This window comes from Hylaeus anthracinus, unplaced genomic scaffold (genome assembly GCF_026225885.1).
Source record: "Hylaeus anthracinus isolate JK02 unplaced genomic scaffold, UHH_iyHylAnth1.0_haploid 3, whole genome shotgun sequence".
NCBI classification, from domain to species: domain Eukaryota; kingdom Metazoa; phylum Arthropoda; class Insecta; order Hymenoptera; family Colletidae; genus Hylaeus; species Hylaeus anthracinus.
In genome coordinates this window covers 16,509,673-16,529,444 of record NW_026535284.1, presented here as the reverse complement: position 1 = coordinate 16,529,444, position 19,772 = coordinate 16,509,673, and the positions used below count along the sequence as shown (strand labels likewise).

The 19,772-nt window shown below is 38.1% G+C and overlaps 3 protein-coding genes across 6 annotated transcripts; all 3 read left to right on the top strand.

Moving 5' to 3' along the window:
* The first annotated feature begins 4,531 nt into the window (after positions 1–4,531).
* Positions 4,532–12,112, top strand: LOC128893495 (feline leukemia virus subgroup C receptor-related protein 2-like). 2 transcript variants are annotated; one of them, XM_054154488.1, is made up of 9 exons: positions 4,532–4,646; positions 5,676–5,907; positions 6,188–6,409; positions 7,240–7,464; positions 8,582–8,723; positions 8,831–9,036; positions 9,125–9,228; positions 9,327–9,437; positions 9,591–12,112. In XM_054154488.1, the coding sequence occupies exons 2-9, from the start codon at positions 5,824–5,826 to the stop codon at positions 9,850–9,852; spliced, it is 1,356 nt and encodes a 451-aa protein (XP_054010463.1). In that variant the 5' UTR covers positions 4,532–4,646; positions 5,676–5,823; the 3' UTR covers positions 9,853–12,112. The 2 variants fall into 2 exon arrangements, with proteins under 2 accessions (XP_054010463.1, XP_054010464.1); XM_054154489.1 differs by lacking the exons at positions 4,532–4,646; positions 5,676–5,907 and adding an exon at positions 5,966–6,108.
* Positions 12,113–12,506: 394 nt separating this feature from the next.
* On the top strand, positions 12,507–15,597 carry LOC128893496 (nucleoporin SEH1-A). Of its 3 annotated transcripts, XM_054154491.1 has the most exons (7): positions 12,507–12,781; positions 12,877–13,088; positions 13,176–13,332; positions 13,404–13,665; positions 13,825–14,046; positions 14,123–14,407; positions 14,945–15,597. In XM_054154491.1, the coding sequence occupies exons 2-7, from the start codon at positions 12,978–12,980 to the stop codon at positions 15,120–15,122; spliced, it is 1,215 nt and encodes a 404-aa protein (XP_054010466.1). In that variant the 5' UTR covers positions 12,507–12,781; positions 12,877–12,977; the 3' UTR covers positions 15,123–15,597. The 3 variants fall into 3 exon arrangements, with proteins under 3 accessions (XP_054010466.1, XP_054010465.1, XP_054010467.1); XM_054154490.1 differs by having other exon boundaries at positions 12,507–13,088; positions 14,945–15,596; XM_054154492.1 differs by lacking the exon at positions 14,945–15,597 and having other exon boundaries at positions 12,508–13,088; positions 14,123–14,849.
* A 753-nt stretch (positions 15,598–16,350) lies between these two features.
* Positions 16,351–17,779, top strand: LOC128893504 (testis-expressed protein 47-like). Its single transcript, XM_054154504.1, has 7 exons — positions 16,351–16,472; positions 16,544–16,609; positions 16,751–16,852; positions 16,947–17,057; positions 17,178–17,336; positions 17,415–17,578; positions 17,707–17,779. Exons 1-7 carry the CDS (start codon positions 16,395–16,397, stop codon positions 17,777–17,779), a joined length of 753 nt encoding a protein of 250 aa, XP_054010479.1. The 5' UTR covers positions 16,351–16,394.
* Positions 17,780–19,772: the final 1,993 nt, after the last annotated feature.

Genomic DNA, 19,772 nt, shown 5'->3' with positions numbered 1-19,772 from the left:
TCGAGCCTTGTATGGCTTACGTAACTACATATTATATTATGCGAGGCATTGCATCGGCGTTGTCTCGATCCATGTCCTTTGCAACTAACAATAAGGTAAAAACGGTTCGCGTGTCTAATTCGATACTTTGGTCGGTGATCGTCAACTGTCGCGTATATCCGATATCGTAATCGTCTAATCGATTAATAATTACTACGTAGTTTACTGTTTGCAATGCAAGCATCCGGGCAGCACCTGTGGAAAGCAGATACACGTTCAGCAGCGTTTATATGGTTGCCTACTCTTAGGCGCGTGTCTGACTAACACTGTCGGTAATCACTACTCAGACAGTGCTAAACCAGACGCTTCTACTTTGCGATGAAGCGGCGCGGCGATAGAGACGAGTAGTATAACGTGCGTAGGTGTACTTGTGTACGTGTATAGTAACATTAAAATATAATCTTTCGTTTATTCCAGCGATCGAAAGTATCAGAGAAACTTTCCGATAGATTCCCTTGAAACAGTTCAAAAAATAACATTATAAATTATAAACGGATACGCAGGGGTAAAAGTTAGTTGAAACCAATAATAATTAAAAATTATCACATTATTCCTCTTATACGATATATCGATACGGAAATAAGTTTCGATAAGACATGCGTTATGCGACCAAGAATAGCAGGCGCTTGACCGAGATTAGGAATTTTCGAGGCGATCGAACAGTGACAACGAAGGACGGTATTTTGTTCGTACGCGCGGCATGTCATTCATTAATTGACTTGGATAAACACTCGTGTTTTAATTGCGTCCGGTATTTGCAATCTCATTTTTTAGTTTCCTCTTTTTGTTTCCTTCATAAGAATCGATACTGGTTCTCTAATGAGAAAACGGGATCATTGCCTTGTACCACTTTCGCGAGAAAAATTAATATAGAAATATGAAGATATTAAGAAACTCGGAGTGGAACGAAATCGTTGTAACGTTTCGTCATCCGATAACCCACTTTCCGCTTTTAACGAATCTTTTCAACCATTCGCAGATATTTCTTTCGTTTGTATTATCTCTTACTGAACACTCATACGTTGTTCAATTGTTTGGATAAAAACTTCAAGCCTCTATAATGTTATCGTGTTTTTAAAACTTTCAAATTTTTTAATCGGTTCCGTATGCAAGCATTACCTACATCAAGTATGAAACTTTGGTACAAGCAAATTTGATCATATGAATTTTTCTAAGAGGCTAAACTTTTTGGCGAAAAATCTTGTGTTTCGATGTGCCTGAGTACGAACAACTTGTGACTCATTATTCGTATCGCGACGTTCGCAAACGTTTCCTCTCGTTAAAAGCATAGATTTAATGTGCACGGTTCATCACGCAAAATAACAAACGGTCTAATTGGTAGCGAAATCAGTGCCCGATAAGAGTGGTGGATGCGTGAAAAATTGGTCGCTGCGCCGATAGAATGTCGCAGTTTTACGATGCCAACCGATTCCAGTAATCTCCAAGCTCGTATCAGCCATTGCGCGCGTGTTCGTGTTTGTATTCGTATTCGTATTCGTATTCGTGTTGAGTAATTGTAAACACGTCCTCATAAAAATTAAAGGATTATTATAAAAACAAAATACTAATTTTACTCAACACTACTCGTTACGTTCGAAGAACGTAACGGTTGTGTATGAAAAGTGCACGTTGATTAGATAAAAGTTTATTTATCATTATCAAAGGTTTAAATAAAAGTTTACTCTGAGACAAACTGCTGCATGAAAAGAAGAATTCTGAATTCTAATTCGATTTTTTAAGTGGAAAAACTCGCGAAAGATAATATCCATCGCGTCATTTTCCTCTTAAAAATGCAAGACGTTGGAGGATTAAGCGTCGTCTCACTTGCTTAATATTTATGGAACACGTTCTATGCCAGGTTTACATAGGTCCGACGAACAAACGTTGCATAACTTAACGTCGTGTGGTGTGGTGTGGTGTGGTGTGGTGTAGGCGGCTCGCGTCTCGGTGAGCATAATAATTTATATCGTGTAATATATCGTACGCGGATAATATACATGTAGAGATATAAACGATACCGGTCATCGCTAAATGTTGTACCATTGACGCATCTTATCGGATCGGTATTCCAAGCATCGCGTTTAATTACCTTCATCGATTTGGTTGCTGCATAATTATATATGTAGACAAAATTGATAAAATTGAAAAATCTCGTTTGACATTGCTTTGATTCTTCCATATGAAAACACGACGTGACAATGCAAGGAAAAAAAAAGGTGAGGCGATGCGAAATTTTGTTGCGAGGAGAATAATTAGTTGTCTGGAGGAACATATACTCGAGGTGAATAAAGTTTCTAACACGTTTCAGAACAACGAGACAATTGTTTTAACAGATTTTGTTATCTCACCGATGCTATGATATAACTTTCGACCGATGAAACCTTTAGCGTGGCGATTAGCTAATTATCAAAATACCGATAAGAAAACCACGGATTGCATATTTTATGAGATATTGGTATCGCGTTTATGGAAAGAGAAATTTTTCCGAAAAAATGTAGAATTCCGAAAAGATGAGGAATCAAATCACGTTCTATTGTACAGCGATCGGAAAATGGGAACAACTATACACTTGGTTACGTAAGGTGTCTGCTTGATCGTTATTCCCTGTACATCGAATTGAATCATGTTTCCACAAAATGAAATTAAGATTCGTTCGCTTCCTTGTTCGCGCTATCGCTACTGTAAACACTCGCGTTGGATCTACTCCGTGCGTTCCTCTTGACAGTACCGCAAGATGTTTCCATTCTTCACAACACAATAATGACTTACTATACTATTCGCTGCCAATAAAATTGGCTTTACGAAGGCTTAAGTCACGATATTCTGGATAGGATCCTGTTTGCTCGAAATAGTATCACGCTCCGAGCACGAACCGTGCAATCGACAGCGTTGTCGTTGCCGTCATTCTGTCACCCGTGCAACGGCCATTTATTGCACGTAATTTTTCGGTAACAAAGTCTGTCCTGATAAAAATTTATACAATAAGTCGATAGGAAAAGCGCTCGTCGAGCGATTTTGCGAAACACGATGCCTTTAATCCGTATTGTTTCGAACGAAACAGTTTCGTGCGAGCAAAAGATCCGCATCGGTAAACCAACGATTATATTGTTTGTACACGCGCTAAAACGACTTCTGACGGTATCGTTACGATCATCTTTCCTCGAAGGACATACCTAAATATCGATAAAATTATCGCATCTATAGTCGGATAGTTACTTCGAGTGTCTCGTCGGCGTCGTTTCTCAGAATCTGTGATAAATTTCAATGTACACAGACTGAGAATAATTTCTTTACTAAAACATTGGTACACGTTGGTACACCTTCCAAACGAGAATATCATAATAGTATGGAATTCGATTATACGTGCAATTTATATGTACACCTGTTGCTCCAAGAAGCCAATCAACCTAGTAATCGAGATATCGATCGATCGTTCTCAAAGGGCTCGCGAGAATTACAACGAATAATAACGAAGAAGAAGAAGATTTTCTGAAAAATCGATAAATAAATATGATAGTCGGACTGATGATTAAAGAGACGATACCAGGAAAAATATGAAAGTCAGAAGGCTAGCCCAACACTTTGGAAAATAAAAAGGTAGAGGTAGAGGTGGCGCGCGCGCCCGCGCGCGTGTTATCGCAATCTTCCTAATCTCCGCGGTTGGTTTCGAAGCGTCGCGTCGGGCAACTCGCGCAGAAGCAATGAGCTGTCCGCGTCCGCGGTCGGACGATGTGCGCGAGACAAGCCTGCTATCAGTCGAAGGACGTAGGTGGTACGAGCTGCGACGAATCCATCGGATTTAGTTATTGTCCAGCGCTCCGTGGACTCGGATGTCGAAAACCGACTCGATCGTACCATGACCGAGGATCTAGTAGACAGTTGAACGAGCACCATCCCTCCGGTTCCCCGTTTTACGTCCATCGACGTGCTCCGCTCCATCGGAGACCTGTTAACCCGTTACCACTGATCGATACAACCTATGAAACACAGAAAGAGAGAAACCGCGCAAGGAAACTACCACCACCACCACCGACAACAACAACAACAACAACAACAACATCTTTTACAAAAGATTACGTTGCTCGAGTTTTCCCATACGGAAGACTCTTGGACAACATTTCCGAGTTTATTCCACGGTTTAGAGATCATTTGCGTGTCCTTCGAGTAGAATCGATACGTCAGGGTGAAGGTCGTCGTGTCTTTTACACGTGGATCTTGACCAAGCGTCTAGTTACTCGTCAAAGATAACTAAGAAACTCACTTTCCACATAGTTGTCGACAAAGTGGTTCAATTTTGCTACAAACAGTTACCATTTGACGTTGAATAAGAAAACATTCGCACGTGGATCGGGTCGGCAACGACGACGTCAACTCGCCGAAACAAGAGAGTTTCTATTGGCGCGTGGCTGAATAATAAACAGCCAGGTTGTTTCCATCACGCAACCGGCGTGAATCTGTCGCGAAAACCACGTGGATATAGCTGAGCTCCGTTTTGCGTGGCGCCTCGAATCTTTGGAGAACGTATAGATCTCGATTGGCGAACGATTCGAACGCTTAGGTATGATATAGAGGAAGTATATCGTTCATCGGTGAGTCTTGTTTTCCAGGTAAGTCTTGGCTTCTCCTTTAATGCAAACTAATTATTTTACGTTCTGTTAGACTTGGATGACGTTGTACGATCTGTTCTTTCGTAACCAGTTTTTCCGCTTAAGGTAATCGAATCTTAAGAATGAAGGAAACATTGTTCAATTCGTCGCGACGTTTTCGATTTAATTCAACAGCGATAAAAGAATAAATATTGCATTTCATACAGAATCGATAGAAACGAGAAAAGATAATGTTACGAAATTATTATAAGCAATTTTTACTTTGTACCGATTACACCTTCTGGTTGTCAGATATTTTTATTTTTTTAACCGAAAATGCTGAATGGTAACCTTGAAAGCAATTTGCATGATTCGTAGAAAAGTGTAACGCAACGGTTAACGCGAGAATTTTGGAACAAGTCAAACGTAAAAACTAATATTTAATCAACCAATGAAAGCGGCGATACCCGCTAAATTTAACTCTTAAACGCACAGAGTATCGAAACAATTTCAAATCGATTTAAATCGATAATAAACCATGCTAATTGGTCAGACGTCGAGTCATAAACATCGGTGTGATAATTCTTATCCAAACCTTTGCCCAAATTGTAATACACGATTTGTCTCCGTACGAATCATCGATACATTTCGTTCATAAAATGGCTTCGCTTTTCGTTCAATTCTCGTATCGATTCGTTCGCGAACCTATAAATAAACAAAAAGTCTTTTCTTTTAATCGTTTCCGAACGAATAAAATCAAATTCACGATTCATTTTGATCGCAAATATAGAATGTAGAAAGATACTCGAGTAGACCTTTACGCCTTTAACGCATTGTCCACGTTTCTCGAGAATGCCAACATTCTGTCTCTAGCATTGTTTCAAAGAAGCACCGAGTGAAAAGTCTGGCGTCGCTAATTGGTACTTTAAACTAGGCGAAATGATTAAGATTACCTTGAAAAAACCCTCGAGAACACACCGCAGCGGTCGCCGTCCTAATCGAACATTTGCTTTCTTTCGTTTTTTTTTCTTCTATTTCGTTTCTTTTCAGGCAGCCATCGCGGCTGACAAAATTCGAATAAAGCGTTTAGAAATCAGAAAGAGAAACTAGAAGAAGAATAAGAAGAAAACGTCGAATGTGTCGCGGAAGTGGCTTACCCTAATCGTTTCGATATTAGCTAGATTATTTCGCTGAGATTATGGACCAAGGGCAAAACACCAAAACGATGAAAAATTCCGCAGACTATGTTAAGGCCATCGAAAGTGGGGTTCAACCGATTCAGGTGAACAAAAGCATCTCGATTCTGTCAGACATAGTAGCAAAATATTTGTCCAAATCAAAAATTTTGAATAACGATATCGATATCGATTCATATTAACGAGAATTTGATTATCATCTGAAAGTTATTATCATGGCTATACCATGTAACTAGATTTGGGAAAAGTTAGGCTCGAAGGAATTGTATTCGAGCGGAGAGAAGAAGGTAGATTCGGGAGCAGTAAGAGAGGATTCCCATCCTAGTAAATTTCGATTAAATTAAACCCATTTGTTATATATTACAGATGGTCGAGACGAAAGTTTACAAACGACGATGGCTAATTCTAATGATCTTCGTGGTATACAGTGCCAGCAACGCTATGCAATGGATCCAATACAGTATCATCGCAAATATAGTGTCCAAGTTTTATAACGTGTCCAGCTTTGCAGTGGACATGACCAGCATGATATTTATGATAACCTACATTCCATTCATTTTTCCAGCGAGTTATCTCCTCGACAAATACGTAAGTATAGCATTACGTTTACTCTGTTATTTTCAGTCCACTGTCGATAATTATAAAATTTCAAACGATTCGTATCCGCGAGTACCTAGCCTACCTATTTACTTATTTATCGACAATCTCGTAAACTTTGCCATGAATATCGCGAATTAATTATTGTACAATAACTCTATCGTGCGTTTAATCTAATCTGATTAAGCATTTGATTACACATCGAGACGTATAAAAATGTATACGTTTCGCTGCGTTAGAAAGTGTTTGATAAGGGACGAAGCAAGAAGAGCAAGCAATATAAACTGTATCGAAGGGTAAACAGATTATATTTCAAAAAAACATTTGTCGGATTTTATTCGAGGGATTTTTCACACCACTATCAAGTTCGCGAATCGGTTGATACAATACTTGAATTAATCCGAGTTGGAGCGAAACTTTCGTCGTTTCGAAATGTTCGTATATCCAAGAACACTTGAAACTTGAATTGAAAGCGAGTTTGCTTGTTTTGTATACTGGATTAATGGATCGAGCAGACGTTGCGAGTTTGTTTGGTCTGTAGATTGATGGATCGAGCGGACGTTGCTAGTTTACGGACTTGAGATGATATCATTTCACGGAGAAAGATTCGAATAGTTTACGAAACTCTTGGTTAAGTTTAATCGTTGTTTAATCACTGTGCGTTTTTCATTCATAACGGCTAGAAATTAGAAACATTTCGTTATACAGTGTAGCTACCTTGTACAAGTATTATGCAACATCATTTTATCCAGACAATGATGGAGTTGAGTTTGTACTGTTTCAAAAATGACAAATGCGATCGAATGTTAATTTGTTTTCAGGGTCTAAGATGCGCTGCGCTTACAGGAGCGATCGGGACGACGCTAGGATCGTGGATCAAAGCTTTCAGCGTAAGCCCAGATCTATTTTGGCTGACTTTTATCGGGCAGACAATTGTCGCCGTGAGCCAGACTTTTATACTGTCGGTTCCAGCACGTTTAGCGGCTGTTTGGTTTGGTCCGGATCAGGTCAGCAGCGCGTGCAGCATCGGCGTTTTTGGAAATCAGGTCGGTAATTAACTGCTCGTTGGAAGCTTTTTAACGAGCATTTTTAAAAGGATTTCCTCGATTACGCTATGTGTTTTCAATTTTAAAGCGGAAATACTACATGTTTGGGAAACATTGGACTGTTTAGTTTGGGCGTAATCTCTAATCTGATTCTGTTCCGTGCACGACGCCGACGCAGACGTCCCCGTTGATCGCGTTAAACGGTCACGGTTTAGAGTGGAACTCGAGTGCGTACTACTTACCTGCCGGCTACAATTCTAATTCGATGGACAGGGTCGTTCGCGAGTTAAGCCGTTACGTGATTAGGTGGGAACCCGGACCGAACCGTGCACCCACGTTTCATTTCGCAACAGGGATAGGGAGATCAGATCGGATCTCATCGAGCGAATTAAACGACCATATTTCACAGTTGCCATCATTACGGTACACCCCGTTGCGTTAGCCCCACTAACTTGCACGTGGTGCCTACCCCGATCAACATTTCTTTTTCTGTTGCCTTTTTACTAATTATTCCACATTTTTCCTCTTAAATTGATCATATTTTCCACTTTGTACGATCCGACTTTTATTAATGATATTACATATATAATATTTATAGAATACCTATAGCCAGATGTCAAAGTTAGGCATTAATACGATCTATTCTATGTATCGTATTTCGCATAGCAATATTCATACTGAAAGCACAGAATGGATTGCCGAGGTTTTGGATCACATCGGCGCGGCGCGGCGCGGCGCGGCGCGGCATATCGGTCGTGTCATAGAACTTTGCCATGCTTCGAGGGCGGCGGAACTCTCGTCGAAATCGCTCGTGATGGGCTGAAAAGAATAATGATCTCTTACTTCCTTCGCATAACAATAATGGTTACCGCGTATCTCTCTGGCCTAACAGTAATTTCAAGCAAAATCTTTCGATGCTGATCTCTAGGTCAGCTGACCGTATCTCGAAACTACAGCTGTGTACATTGTTCACTTTTGAAAATATTTCCAAGCAAAACTAGCGAAATTCAGAGTCTAGTTTCAAACAAGAAAACTTGTTGTTCGCGCCACTCTTTTCGTTATTTATTTGTTTCTTTTCATAGTAAACATTAAATTGAAGTATCGTCGTTGTCCACAGTTGGGCATAGCCATCGGTTTTCTCTTCCCACCGATGTTGGTGCCGAATAACGAAGATATCACCTTCATCGGACGTGGCATGCAAGTTATGTTCTACATTGTGGCCGCTTTTACTACCATCATTCTGTGCCTAATCATTTTCTGTACGTGCAACCATTTGAATTGAACAAAAATCGTTATCGGTAAAATCAATGAAAAGCGTGCCGGGTGACGTAATAATTTCGGTATACTTAACAAAGTTGCGTTTCAGTTTTCAAATCCGAGCCACCGTTGCCACCAAGTCCAGCTCAAGCCGTGCAAAGAGAGTCAGAAATCACGGAAAGTTTCTTACAATCGGTGAAGAAATTGGTCACCAACGTCGGTTACTTGTTGCTCTTGCTGAGTTACGGCATCAACGTCGGTATTTTTTACGCCATCAGTACACTCTTGAACACCATTGTCCTCCAATATTTTCCGGTTAGTATGCGCGAATTACGCAATGATTCATTAATCCGAATAACTAATCGATATACCGTGATGTATATTTGAATCGCTGGTTTCGCAGCACCACGAGAAAGACGCTGGTAGAATCGGTTTGACCATAGTTTGCGCTGGAATGTTGGGTTCCGTTGTATGCGGTATCGTGCTCGATAAAACGCACAGATTCAAGTAAGCTTTACTCGTACGATCTGTTTCTTAAATTAGACAAACTCTTGAAAAACCGTTTTCTCCAGTTCAACTTTCTAGCATATTTCTTTTTTATGCAGAGAAACGACACTTGGAGTCTACCTTCTTTCGTTTGTTGGCATGATCATCTTTACGTTCACTCTGAATACCACTCAAATATACGTTATTTACGTAACAGCTGGTATATTGGGGTAAGTATAAGGCATCGTTCTCCTAACAAAAACACTCTTCGATCGCAAACTCATCGAGTTGATAAACTTTAGCTTAGCTTGATAAATCGATTGTGTGATTTCTGGCCAACTCGAACTGTATGTATACTAAAGCAATGTATTGGCTTTACTCAGTTTTTTCATGACTGGCTACTTGCCAGTGGGTTTCGAGTTCGCGGCCGAACTGACGTACCCAGAACCGGAAGGTACGTCTGCTGGCCTGTTGAATGCGGTCTGTCAGGTATTCGGGATCGCCTTCACGATCGCCTACGGCTACTTCCTTCATCTATGGGGTGATTTCTGGGCGAACATCGCTCTCTGCGTCACCCTGGCCTTCGGTGGGTTCCTCACGACCATCATTCCGAACGATCTTCGAAGACAGAATGCCAAATTTTAGAGGAAACCATCGTGTTCCGTATCTCGTATCCGAGGATCGACGTAAAAAAAAAAGAAAAAAAAAAAACGTATCGCATACACGTTTTTCGAATAGACATTCCGAGTCGAAAAGTCAACATATCAAAGGAACAACAAGTTCGATTCCTAACGAATTGTTAAACGTCTCAAAAAAATTCGAGACAAGATAGTATACCCGTAATATTAGGAAACCCAAGAGAACTGAAAGTAAGCAGGATGAACCTAAAGCGCGAAGGGAACACTCGGAATAGGCGTAAATTAGTCTTTCGTAAGTTTTAGGAGGAACAAGAAACAGTGATATAGAAGATAATAATACAATATTTATAGCCTAGAAATAGTTCCGAAGAGATTTCGAGAGTCTGTGCCCCAACTTATTCGTATTATAAATACATTTCAAACAGAAAATTAGAATAAATCGTTGAGTCAGTCTTTGGTAAACTAAAGTGTAAACTGATGCTCGAAGAGTAGAAAACATAGTTGTTGGTAAACCATCGTGCTTCCCTAAACTCGTATCAGAGTTAGAAATGTATGCGTCTATCAAGTGGATTCATAGTTTATATTGTATACGATAGAATATCGTTGAAACGTTACAACGATGACTTGTAGTTACAACACACATGACTATACACAGCAGAATTCCGAACAAAATTGAACAATGTTTATCGCAGACAATTATCGAAAATAATACCGGATGTAAAAGGCTATAAGAGTATGTGGTTGTAAGTAAGAAAGTTACATTGTTAACTGCATACATTGTTTGTTGCAACGTATTGTTACGATTTAATCTACTCAACAAGTTATTAATCTCTATATATTTGGATATAAAAAAATGTTGTAATATTTTTTACTTGCCTAGCTACGTTAATAGAAGGACTGGGCTATTTTTATGGACCATATTTTCCCGAATAATTTTCGATAATTCGATGACCCAGAAACGCCTAAAGTATGCGAACACTTCCTTCGCTGGCACAGAAATTTAATTATCGAGTCTCGACTAATAAACTCGTTGATTAAACTTGAAGCCACGGAAAATGCGATTATCGTGTTACGAGTACACCATGGCCAATTTAGAAATGTCGATCGAATGCGAAATTTTGATTATTAATCTTCGAGAACGAGGCAAAGTATTTTCTGAGCGGCTGATAATTCGCGCAAGCTTTACTTTTAGATCGCGGATAACGATTGCATCGATAAGACAGGACAATATTCCTATGTTTCGTGTACGAGTCTAGCGTTAGGAATGTGCACAAATCTACCACTTGTGATTGTTGTAAATTATAATGCGCGTTATTTCTAGTAACGAGTCTCGTAACGGGCTAGTAACGGGCTCGATCACGAAAATAAAGTATATTCCAAGACCACCGAGAAAACTATTATAAACGTGATTTTATATTCTTCTATTTCGACGACGATAATCATTAAGGTTTCCAGAAAAAATGTTACTAAACTTAGTTAGATGATTAATTGTTACGAATCGAGAAAGAGTTGAACAATTTAAATGTTTACGTATAGATATGTGTATACATATATTGTATTTTCTGAGAATCGATCGATATATCATATCATGTGCGATACATGTATATGTACATACTTGTATACAACAGAAAACTATATTCTTGGCAACTGACAGTTGGACAATGGAAACAGAGGTACAATTGTAACAAGTTCAAACGTTAAGATAGCGATAGTTATCATATTTTGATGTAACATAAAGATGATATATCTAACGTTATGTATTGATCCGAGTCAAATTTTTACATTGTAAAATAATCTTCGGGAAATGGAACGTTTCATCGTTGTTCGTTCGAGATAGTTTTCTACCAGCGAAGAAATTTTGGTAGAAAATGATATTTTTATGACAAAAGTATTAATTTGTAGAAAGTTTCTCTCGAGATAAAATTCCAGAAGACATAAACAAAAATCGCAGATTACACTGTGATCTCGTTTAATTAATTTTGCTGTATCAGCAATGTATTTAGTTGTACAATTTTCGTGAAGAATGCACAATAGAATTCGATTTTTACTGTATTCTTTCTTTCTTTTTTTTTTTATAACGATCGATCGGGACATTCCTTCTTTTTCTTCAAATTCTGTATACATGAAAGGAAAGAATAAAGTAAAAATTGAAGTGGAACAATTTTTCCTACCAGTCCATTGGTCTTCCGCTCTTTTCAATTGTATATTTTTCAACATTTTTATCATGTACGTTGCTCCTCGTCTTTGTAAATAAATTGTTGAAGCTATGAATGGCTATTCATTTTAATACTCGAACTGTTTAAAGCTATATAGTTATTTAATAAATGTTTAAACAATGTCGGGAGGAGCTACTCTTTCAATGTTTGTATAATTAATTCAAATTGAAGACCTTTTTCGCGCGCTTTTTTCATTCGACTTCATAGCCATCTATCGGTGAATATACCGAACTATTTTTCGGAGTTTGGTCAGCGCCTCTATCGGGAGAACGCCCAAGTTTGTCCTCGATTAGTTCCGCTTTTCACCGCTAGATGGCAGTATTTACAGCATTTTTTACCGACCTGTCGGTATATTACCATACCACGTCGTCGGTAAAAAGAAACAACATGGCAGAAGACAAACTTGGGCGTTTTCCCACCGATGTCGCCACTAGTACCAGACCCACTGAACTATACATGCATGCGATAGTTGAGTGAATTTCCCTCGCGCGGAACGAATTTGATTGAAATTTGTTCGAATAGTGTATTTGAAATTCAAGGTGTAAAGAAGTAAAAACGTTTCAAATTACCAATGTCTTATTAATGATTTTAGATCGGGATTTTTGTGAAATTTCTTATTTCCATAATCAGAGCAATTTGAAAAGATGTTAGTGAAAGTAGTTGTATTACGTTTTCCCTCCTTTTTAGCGAGACATCAATTTTAAGACAATACTACAGAAAGTAAATGAATTTAATCGGCGACCTTTGGTTCTTGTAATATATCGTATATATATTGCATTTGTTAATATTTTAATCTTTGCTTCATTTCATGTAAGAAATTTGCAATATTATTGTCTAACCTCTACGCTATTGTAACACGCTTGCAATCATTGACGGAAGTTTGTTTTATACGATAATATTCAATTAAACATTAAGAATGTTCGAAGCACATTGCATTAATGCTGAGCATAAAGATTTGATTCACGATATCGCGTACGATTTTTACGGACAACGAATGGCAACATGCTCCAGTGATCAATTTGTAAAGGTTAAAAGTTTATATTCGTTACTTGTACAGTTGTATTATTAGAATTTGTTGTTATAGTCATTTGTGAAAATGGTCGAATTCACTTAGGTCTGGGACGAAGATGAATATGGTAATTGGCATTTAACTGCATCTTGGAAAGCTCACAGTGGTTCTGTTTGGAAAGTTACTTGGGCCCATCCAGAATTTGGTCAAGTTCTCGCGACATGTTCTTTCGACAGAACGGCAGCCGTGTGGGAGGAGATAGGTAAAATTGTAATTGATCGTTAAATTTCATCTCTGCTATAGTTACGAAATAATTTTGCATTGCGTTAACAGTCGGAGAAGGATCTGGTCCTAGCGAAAGTGGCATGAGACATTGGGTTAGGCGAACAAATTTAGTGGACTCTCGAAAGTCTGTTACAGACGTGAAATTTGCACCTAAAACGTTAGGTCTCTTGTTAGCAACTTGTAGCGAAGATGGAGTAATTAGAATATACGAAGCTCCCGATGTTATGAACTTGAGTCAATGGACTTTGCAACACGATATTAGTTGCAAGCTTCAATGTAGTTGTCTCTCGTGGAATCCATCTCTTTCAAGGTAAGGAAATAACAAAGTCCTTTCAACTGTTGTACAGTGGAAGGTTTGCGAGTTGGGTGTAAGGAGATATCGGATCATTTTGAAAAATATCGTTTTCAAAGTATATTTGATTTATGTTTTGGAATTATTTAACGTTTCGTTATCTATTGTGCGTATTAGGTTACATCCCCCCATGTTAGCAGTTGCAAGCGACGATCCGAATGGAGGCAAAGTCTTTATTTACGAATATTCGGAAAGTAGTAGAAGATGGGCAAAAACAGAAACATTGTCAATCGAGGAACCTGTTCATGATATTGCATTTGCTCCAAATTTAGGCAGAAGTTTCCATACGTTAGCTATGGCAACAAAAGATGTACGAATAATTACGTTGAAACCTATACCGTAAGTATAAGCCCGAATTTCGTAGATTTATACGAATATTGATTAAATAAGAAACTACATAATATTATCGATATAGGGATAGCATACAAAGCGGTTCGTCACGTTTTGAAACTGCAGAAGTAAAGTTTACTGATCATGACTCTACCGTTTGGCGCGTATGTTGGAATATAATGGGAACTATTTTAGCAAGTTCAGGGGATGACGGGTGTGTGCGATTATGGAAAGATAATTATATTAATAATTGGAAGTGTGTTGCCGTTTTGAAAGGTGATGGCACTTCTGCTCAAAGTGCTGAAATTCCTACAGCAGCAACACCACCCAATCAATCTGCAGGAACACAGCAAACACCTTCTACGACAAGGTACTACAAATTAGGTTCCATTAGTCATCCAAATCAAGTGCCTTGGCATTAGAAAAAATGATTTTGTTTTTTTATCATAATTAATGGCTTCGCGCTCTATGTTATTTCATAGGATTGTGTATTTTTCATACGGAAACTATTGGGTTTATATTTGTACAATAAAGACATTGATTATTCTTATTTTCTAACAAAAATATGCTTTAATTTCTGGTAGTATTAAGCCGATTCACATGAATTGTAAGTTTTGTGAATTTTAGGTACGCTAATCGATTACTTAGTATATTTTCGCTAAGCATTAGATTAATTGTAAATATTGATTTATTACATACGTACACTCGAATACATTGCTCGATACATATTTTGATAATTACTTTACAGAAAATATTTCTCAGTCAGTTTGTAATGTGGTTTCTAATTAATAAATGCTGTATTTATATTATAATGCACTTTTTTTTACTCTTTTCCTACCCAAAAAATGCCGAGTAAGTAACTATTCCGTAACTAGTATTGTACAAATAATTTGTATTTCGCTTTCAGAATTGCAGCTATAACAACGGTCGCTGCAGAAAAGCCTACAGTTGCAGTTATGTGCATCAATAAATGGCAAGCTCCTGTTACAAAGGGTCGCTTCAGTAAATCTGTATGGCTTGGAAATCCTAGCGATGCAACTCCACCGCCGCCACCCATTTTAGAATGTTCCAAGGCAAAAAAGTAGCTACAATTAACGCACGTATAAGTTTTAAAGGTTTCTATTGAATTTTGTAATACAAATGCAAGTAACTTTTGTAGCTTTATGTTTGCGAATTGTAGGAATTTAATTCTAAACATGTTGGTACTGTTTTTTTTTTGTTTATCCCGTTTAACAGTATTATTTTGATTATACATAGACATACTATTAGATTTCGTATAGAAAATCTACCAAGGACTAAAAAAACTCCTCGAATACGTACTTATCGTTGTTACACCCGGGCAATGTATATAGCAATAATAAGTGCAGTCATTGTAATTACACATTTACGCAGTCAGTATAAGCACAGTATTAGTATTTTGTATATACGCACATACTACTACATGTATGTAAAACTTATTTGTACACTTGTAATTTTAAATTCTTCTATGTAATTTTACGTATATTTATTTGTTCTTTTTACCGTTGTAGATATATTTGTATTTCATTTAAATAAAATATGCATTTAATAATAAGGAAGTATGATTATATGGTTTATTTATATGATACTAGCTTACTTTTTAAACTTTCTTTTTAAATTATCACAGTTTCTCTAGTGGGTTCCCGGTATTTTCGCCCAAATGGATAGCCATCTAGCGATGAAAACACCGAACTATTTTTCGGAGTTTGGTCAGCGCCTCTATCGGGAGAACGCCCAAGTTTGTCGACGAATAGTACGTATTTTTACTGTTAGATGGCGCCATTTAACGTATTTTTACCGACATTATGGTAATGTACCGACAGGTCGGTAAAAAATACTGTAAATAGCGCCATCTAGCGGTGGCAAGGGAAACTAATCGAGGAGAAACTTGAGCGTTTTCCCGATAGAGGCGCTGACCAAACTCCGAAAAATAGTTCGGCATGTTCACCGCTAGATGGCGACACCATTTCCCGCGGGAAATTTGAATTCCTTTTATAACGTATACCGTATATTCGATATATATTAAACAATGTGTCATATAATAATAATAGTAATATTAAAATAATCTGTTGATTAAATCATTGGTAATTGGAAAATAGTAATTTAATCGTAGCTAAGCGATTAACGGAGTAAGCATCCGGCGAACATTCGGTGGCTGACTTCGACAATGACTCGTTGGTGGTTTGATCGTTTCGTTTGTTGAATCTGTAACGTTGCAGAAGTTTGATCGATGGAAACAGTTTCTACATGTCAGATTGTTTCGTGAAAGTATTCTGAAATTATGTGATATTTTTGTATCGTCTGTGGAAAATTGGAACCTTTTTCTGCGCACGTCATACATGATGAAACGTGTGTTTGAACCTGCCAGGAGGAGTTTACTGGATGTGATTAGGAAAAATCTTCGCACAGCTGACAGGGTAAGTAAACAGTAAGTTCTATAAGCCATAAAGAAAGAGCAGATCTAATAACAGTTAATTTATATGCAAAGGTTACGTATATAACGCGTATCGTATATATAGGAGAATACGTTGGTTCGCATATCGACTTGGAAAAGGTACGAATGATAGGTGTAATTGAAAGAAATTAAAATTTTGCTCAAGTAGGAATTAGTGTAAGAACGTGACAAGTGTGAAGTATGAAATACGTGAAAGTAGCGTAATATCGGTAGGTTAATCGTAACGAATGTAATTTACAGAAAATGGAATCTGTGATTAACGATTTAAAAGCAGATTACGTGAACATTTCCATAAGTGGGTTGTTGCTAGTATATCCGCAATACTACGTGCACGTGTTAGAGGTGCGCGAATGTAATGTTACGATTGAAAACTTTAATTTATATATAAACATATCGCTGCCCAGTCAAAACCATTAGCAATTTATGTTAATATTAGGCGTCGGAAGAAATTGTTTATAAACATTTGGATGGCTTGTATAGCAATCAACACGGGGATTGCAAACTCAAAAAGGCAATTTTTCTTCCATCACATCACCATGTCCATCAAGTAAGCACTGCTACAGTAAAAATAAAACTAAATAGTAAAAGCAAAAGAAGAAATAACGCGCATTGGTTATCATTATTATTTTATCATATTCGTGTGTATATACCGATATATAATTGTTAGAGGTTTTTTACGGAATGGTTTCACGTGTACACGATCCCGCCTACCTTATTAGAAAAATTGGAATCGCACGAAATGACTGAAATTCAAACGCAGGTATCCAATTGTTTGAAAAAAGTGTACACTTTATGCGACAATATCGGCAACACGGTCCGCGATTTTGTAAGTGTTCCATCTAATTTAAACGATTCAACGTCGACGCCGACAGATAATTGATCGTAAAAATACTTGTCGCAAAAGTCAGTTCCCATGAAGGATGTTGTACGGAACATAAGCGGTAACGTTGCCAGACTTTTCCCCGAGAGTACCGTGTTGGAGTACTTGTTGAACGTCAACTGTCCCGTCCTTTTCACTGCGGAGGAATTTCTCAAAGTGTATGCCACAGTTCCGTTGGTCAATTTATACCAAGGTAACCATTTTCACAACTTTCTCTTCGTTCAAAGTCTATCGAACACGGTTCTCTTGCAATATCGAATAACGAATATATCGAAAAAGAGGGAAGGAAGGATGTTGAATAAAAACGATTATTTATTTCCGAGTATTTACAATATCAAAAAAACGTCTCCTTGTATGGGGTACATGAAATTTGTGTCATATATCGCTAAACTAATTACATGTACAAATTTCATTCAAACGGGTCGTTCCCTTTTCGCGAAAGCAGCTGGTCAGACTCGTTCGTTATGATGTACAGGCTGAAACGGTGCTTTCGTGTACATGTTCTTAATGTCTATAAGAGATTTCTTTGGCTACTCTAAAATACGTTAGTAACGAAGCGAATGGTGTACAAATGCTGGTCGGTAGAGAGGATATCGCGGACTTGGCGTCAACTCGCGAATCTGGAAATCTTGAAACCGTTATCTCACATATAAACACGAAAATGATACAAGTCTTTCGCGTATTTAGATATACTTGAACGAGAATAAATGTAACGTGTTAAAAAATATACTATTTTTAAAAATGTTCATCGATGTTGATACACAGAAATGCGACGATAATTCGAACAATTGGAGTATGTGGGATGAATATTTACACGAATATACTTTTAATATTGTTGTCTGTTAAATTCACTCTTGAACTTTCATTCGGATATTATGAAACACACTCGTATATCGATGACACGTAATTTCGAATAACGTAATTGTGTTATTATCACACTAATATGTAAAGATGAACGATGTTCCTCGTAAATAAAGAGAAAACTTGGTCATTTATCGATGGTACTATACACATGTAGATGCGATAAGTGCAATGAAAATCGCAGCGCGCGAAGACCGCAAGATTGTTCCTCGTACCGACCGAAATATTCTGCACTACGAGAGTAGCTTCGCGCAAGATCGAGAAACGCCTTTACAGTTTACGGTCACAGTTGAAAAGTTTTCGTAACGGATGACGATTATCTTGTAGACAGTATCTGGCCACCGCCACGCGAATTCATATTGTGCGATGCCTTCGAGAGGGACGATCTTCGAAGCATCGGAGAAGATGCGACCAAATGCGTTCCTCGCAGCGGACATCGTTAGAGACATCGATTATTTACGAAAGGTTCGACGAAAATCAATTTCATTGGAGACTCGTGTAACTCCTTCGATACCGCTTTGGAATTTCGCGATCGCATCGGTAAAGATTGTACGAAGAAACTATGAAGAAAATGTTTCGGCAGTTTGTGTTTTAGATTTATTGTGTTGCTGGCACGATAGATCGTAGAAACTGAGAAGGTTTTTTTTTCTTTGACTCTTACCCGCAGCGACTATCCAGCCTCGGAATAGTCAGCCTCAGTCTCTCAATTGGCGCGAACGCTAATACAAGAAGAAATATAGGCGTTTCCGTTAACGATTATTAAAGTTCCTTTTGGTACACTGGCTATGCACCGACATCAATTCCATCAATGGCAATAATAAATAACGATTCACGCATTTTATTTTCTCTTTACGCATCTTTTAAACATTATACAGTCAGACGTATCGTCGCCGAGGATAAAACTTAACGACTAGCGATCGAAAGAACACATTCATCTAGAAGACTCGAAAGAACGACTAAACTTGTTCGATATATTACACGAGCGAGTCGCTGTTGGCCGTTTTGCCGTCTCGCGAACGTCTCGCGAAACTAGTTATTATCCGACAATTTAGATAACTTGTACAGGAATGGGAAACATTGCCGCGATCCCTTTTCTTCTTTGTTAATTATCCGCACAGCCGGACTCTAGACTTTAGACTCTAGACTCTAAACTCTAGACTCTAGACTCTAGATTCTAGGCTGCTCTAGATAGTGTTAGGATAACAAGTATCCGGATCTTTCCTCCTGGTTTTCGATTTCCTTTCCATTCTTTTCTCTTTTACTCGTAAAGGTAACGACACCCACAGATCGAAGCGAAATACAAATACGTTCGTCGTTACAACCGACCGATTTAAAACCGACGCGACGATCCTGCTTCGAGAAACTTTTATTAGGAATGGTCGAAATTTTATCGTTCATTCGGATATTGTAAAACAATACTATTCGGGCGAATACTTGTTCGATTACTTACCGTCTCCCAAAAAACTGATATTATAGGATGTATCGAAGAAAAAGCAAGTAATTCGATCGCGAAGAAATTAT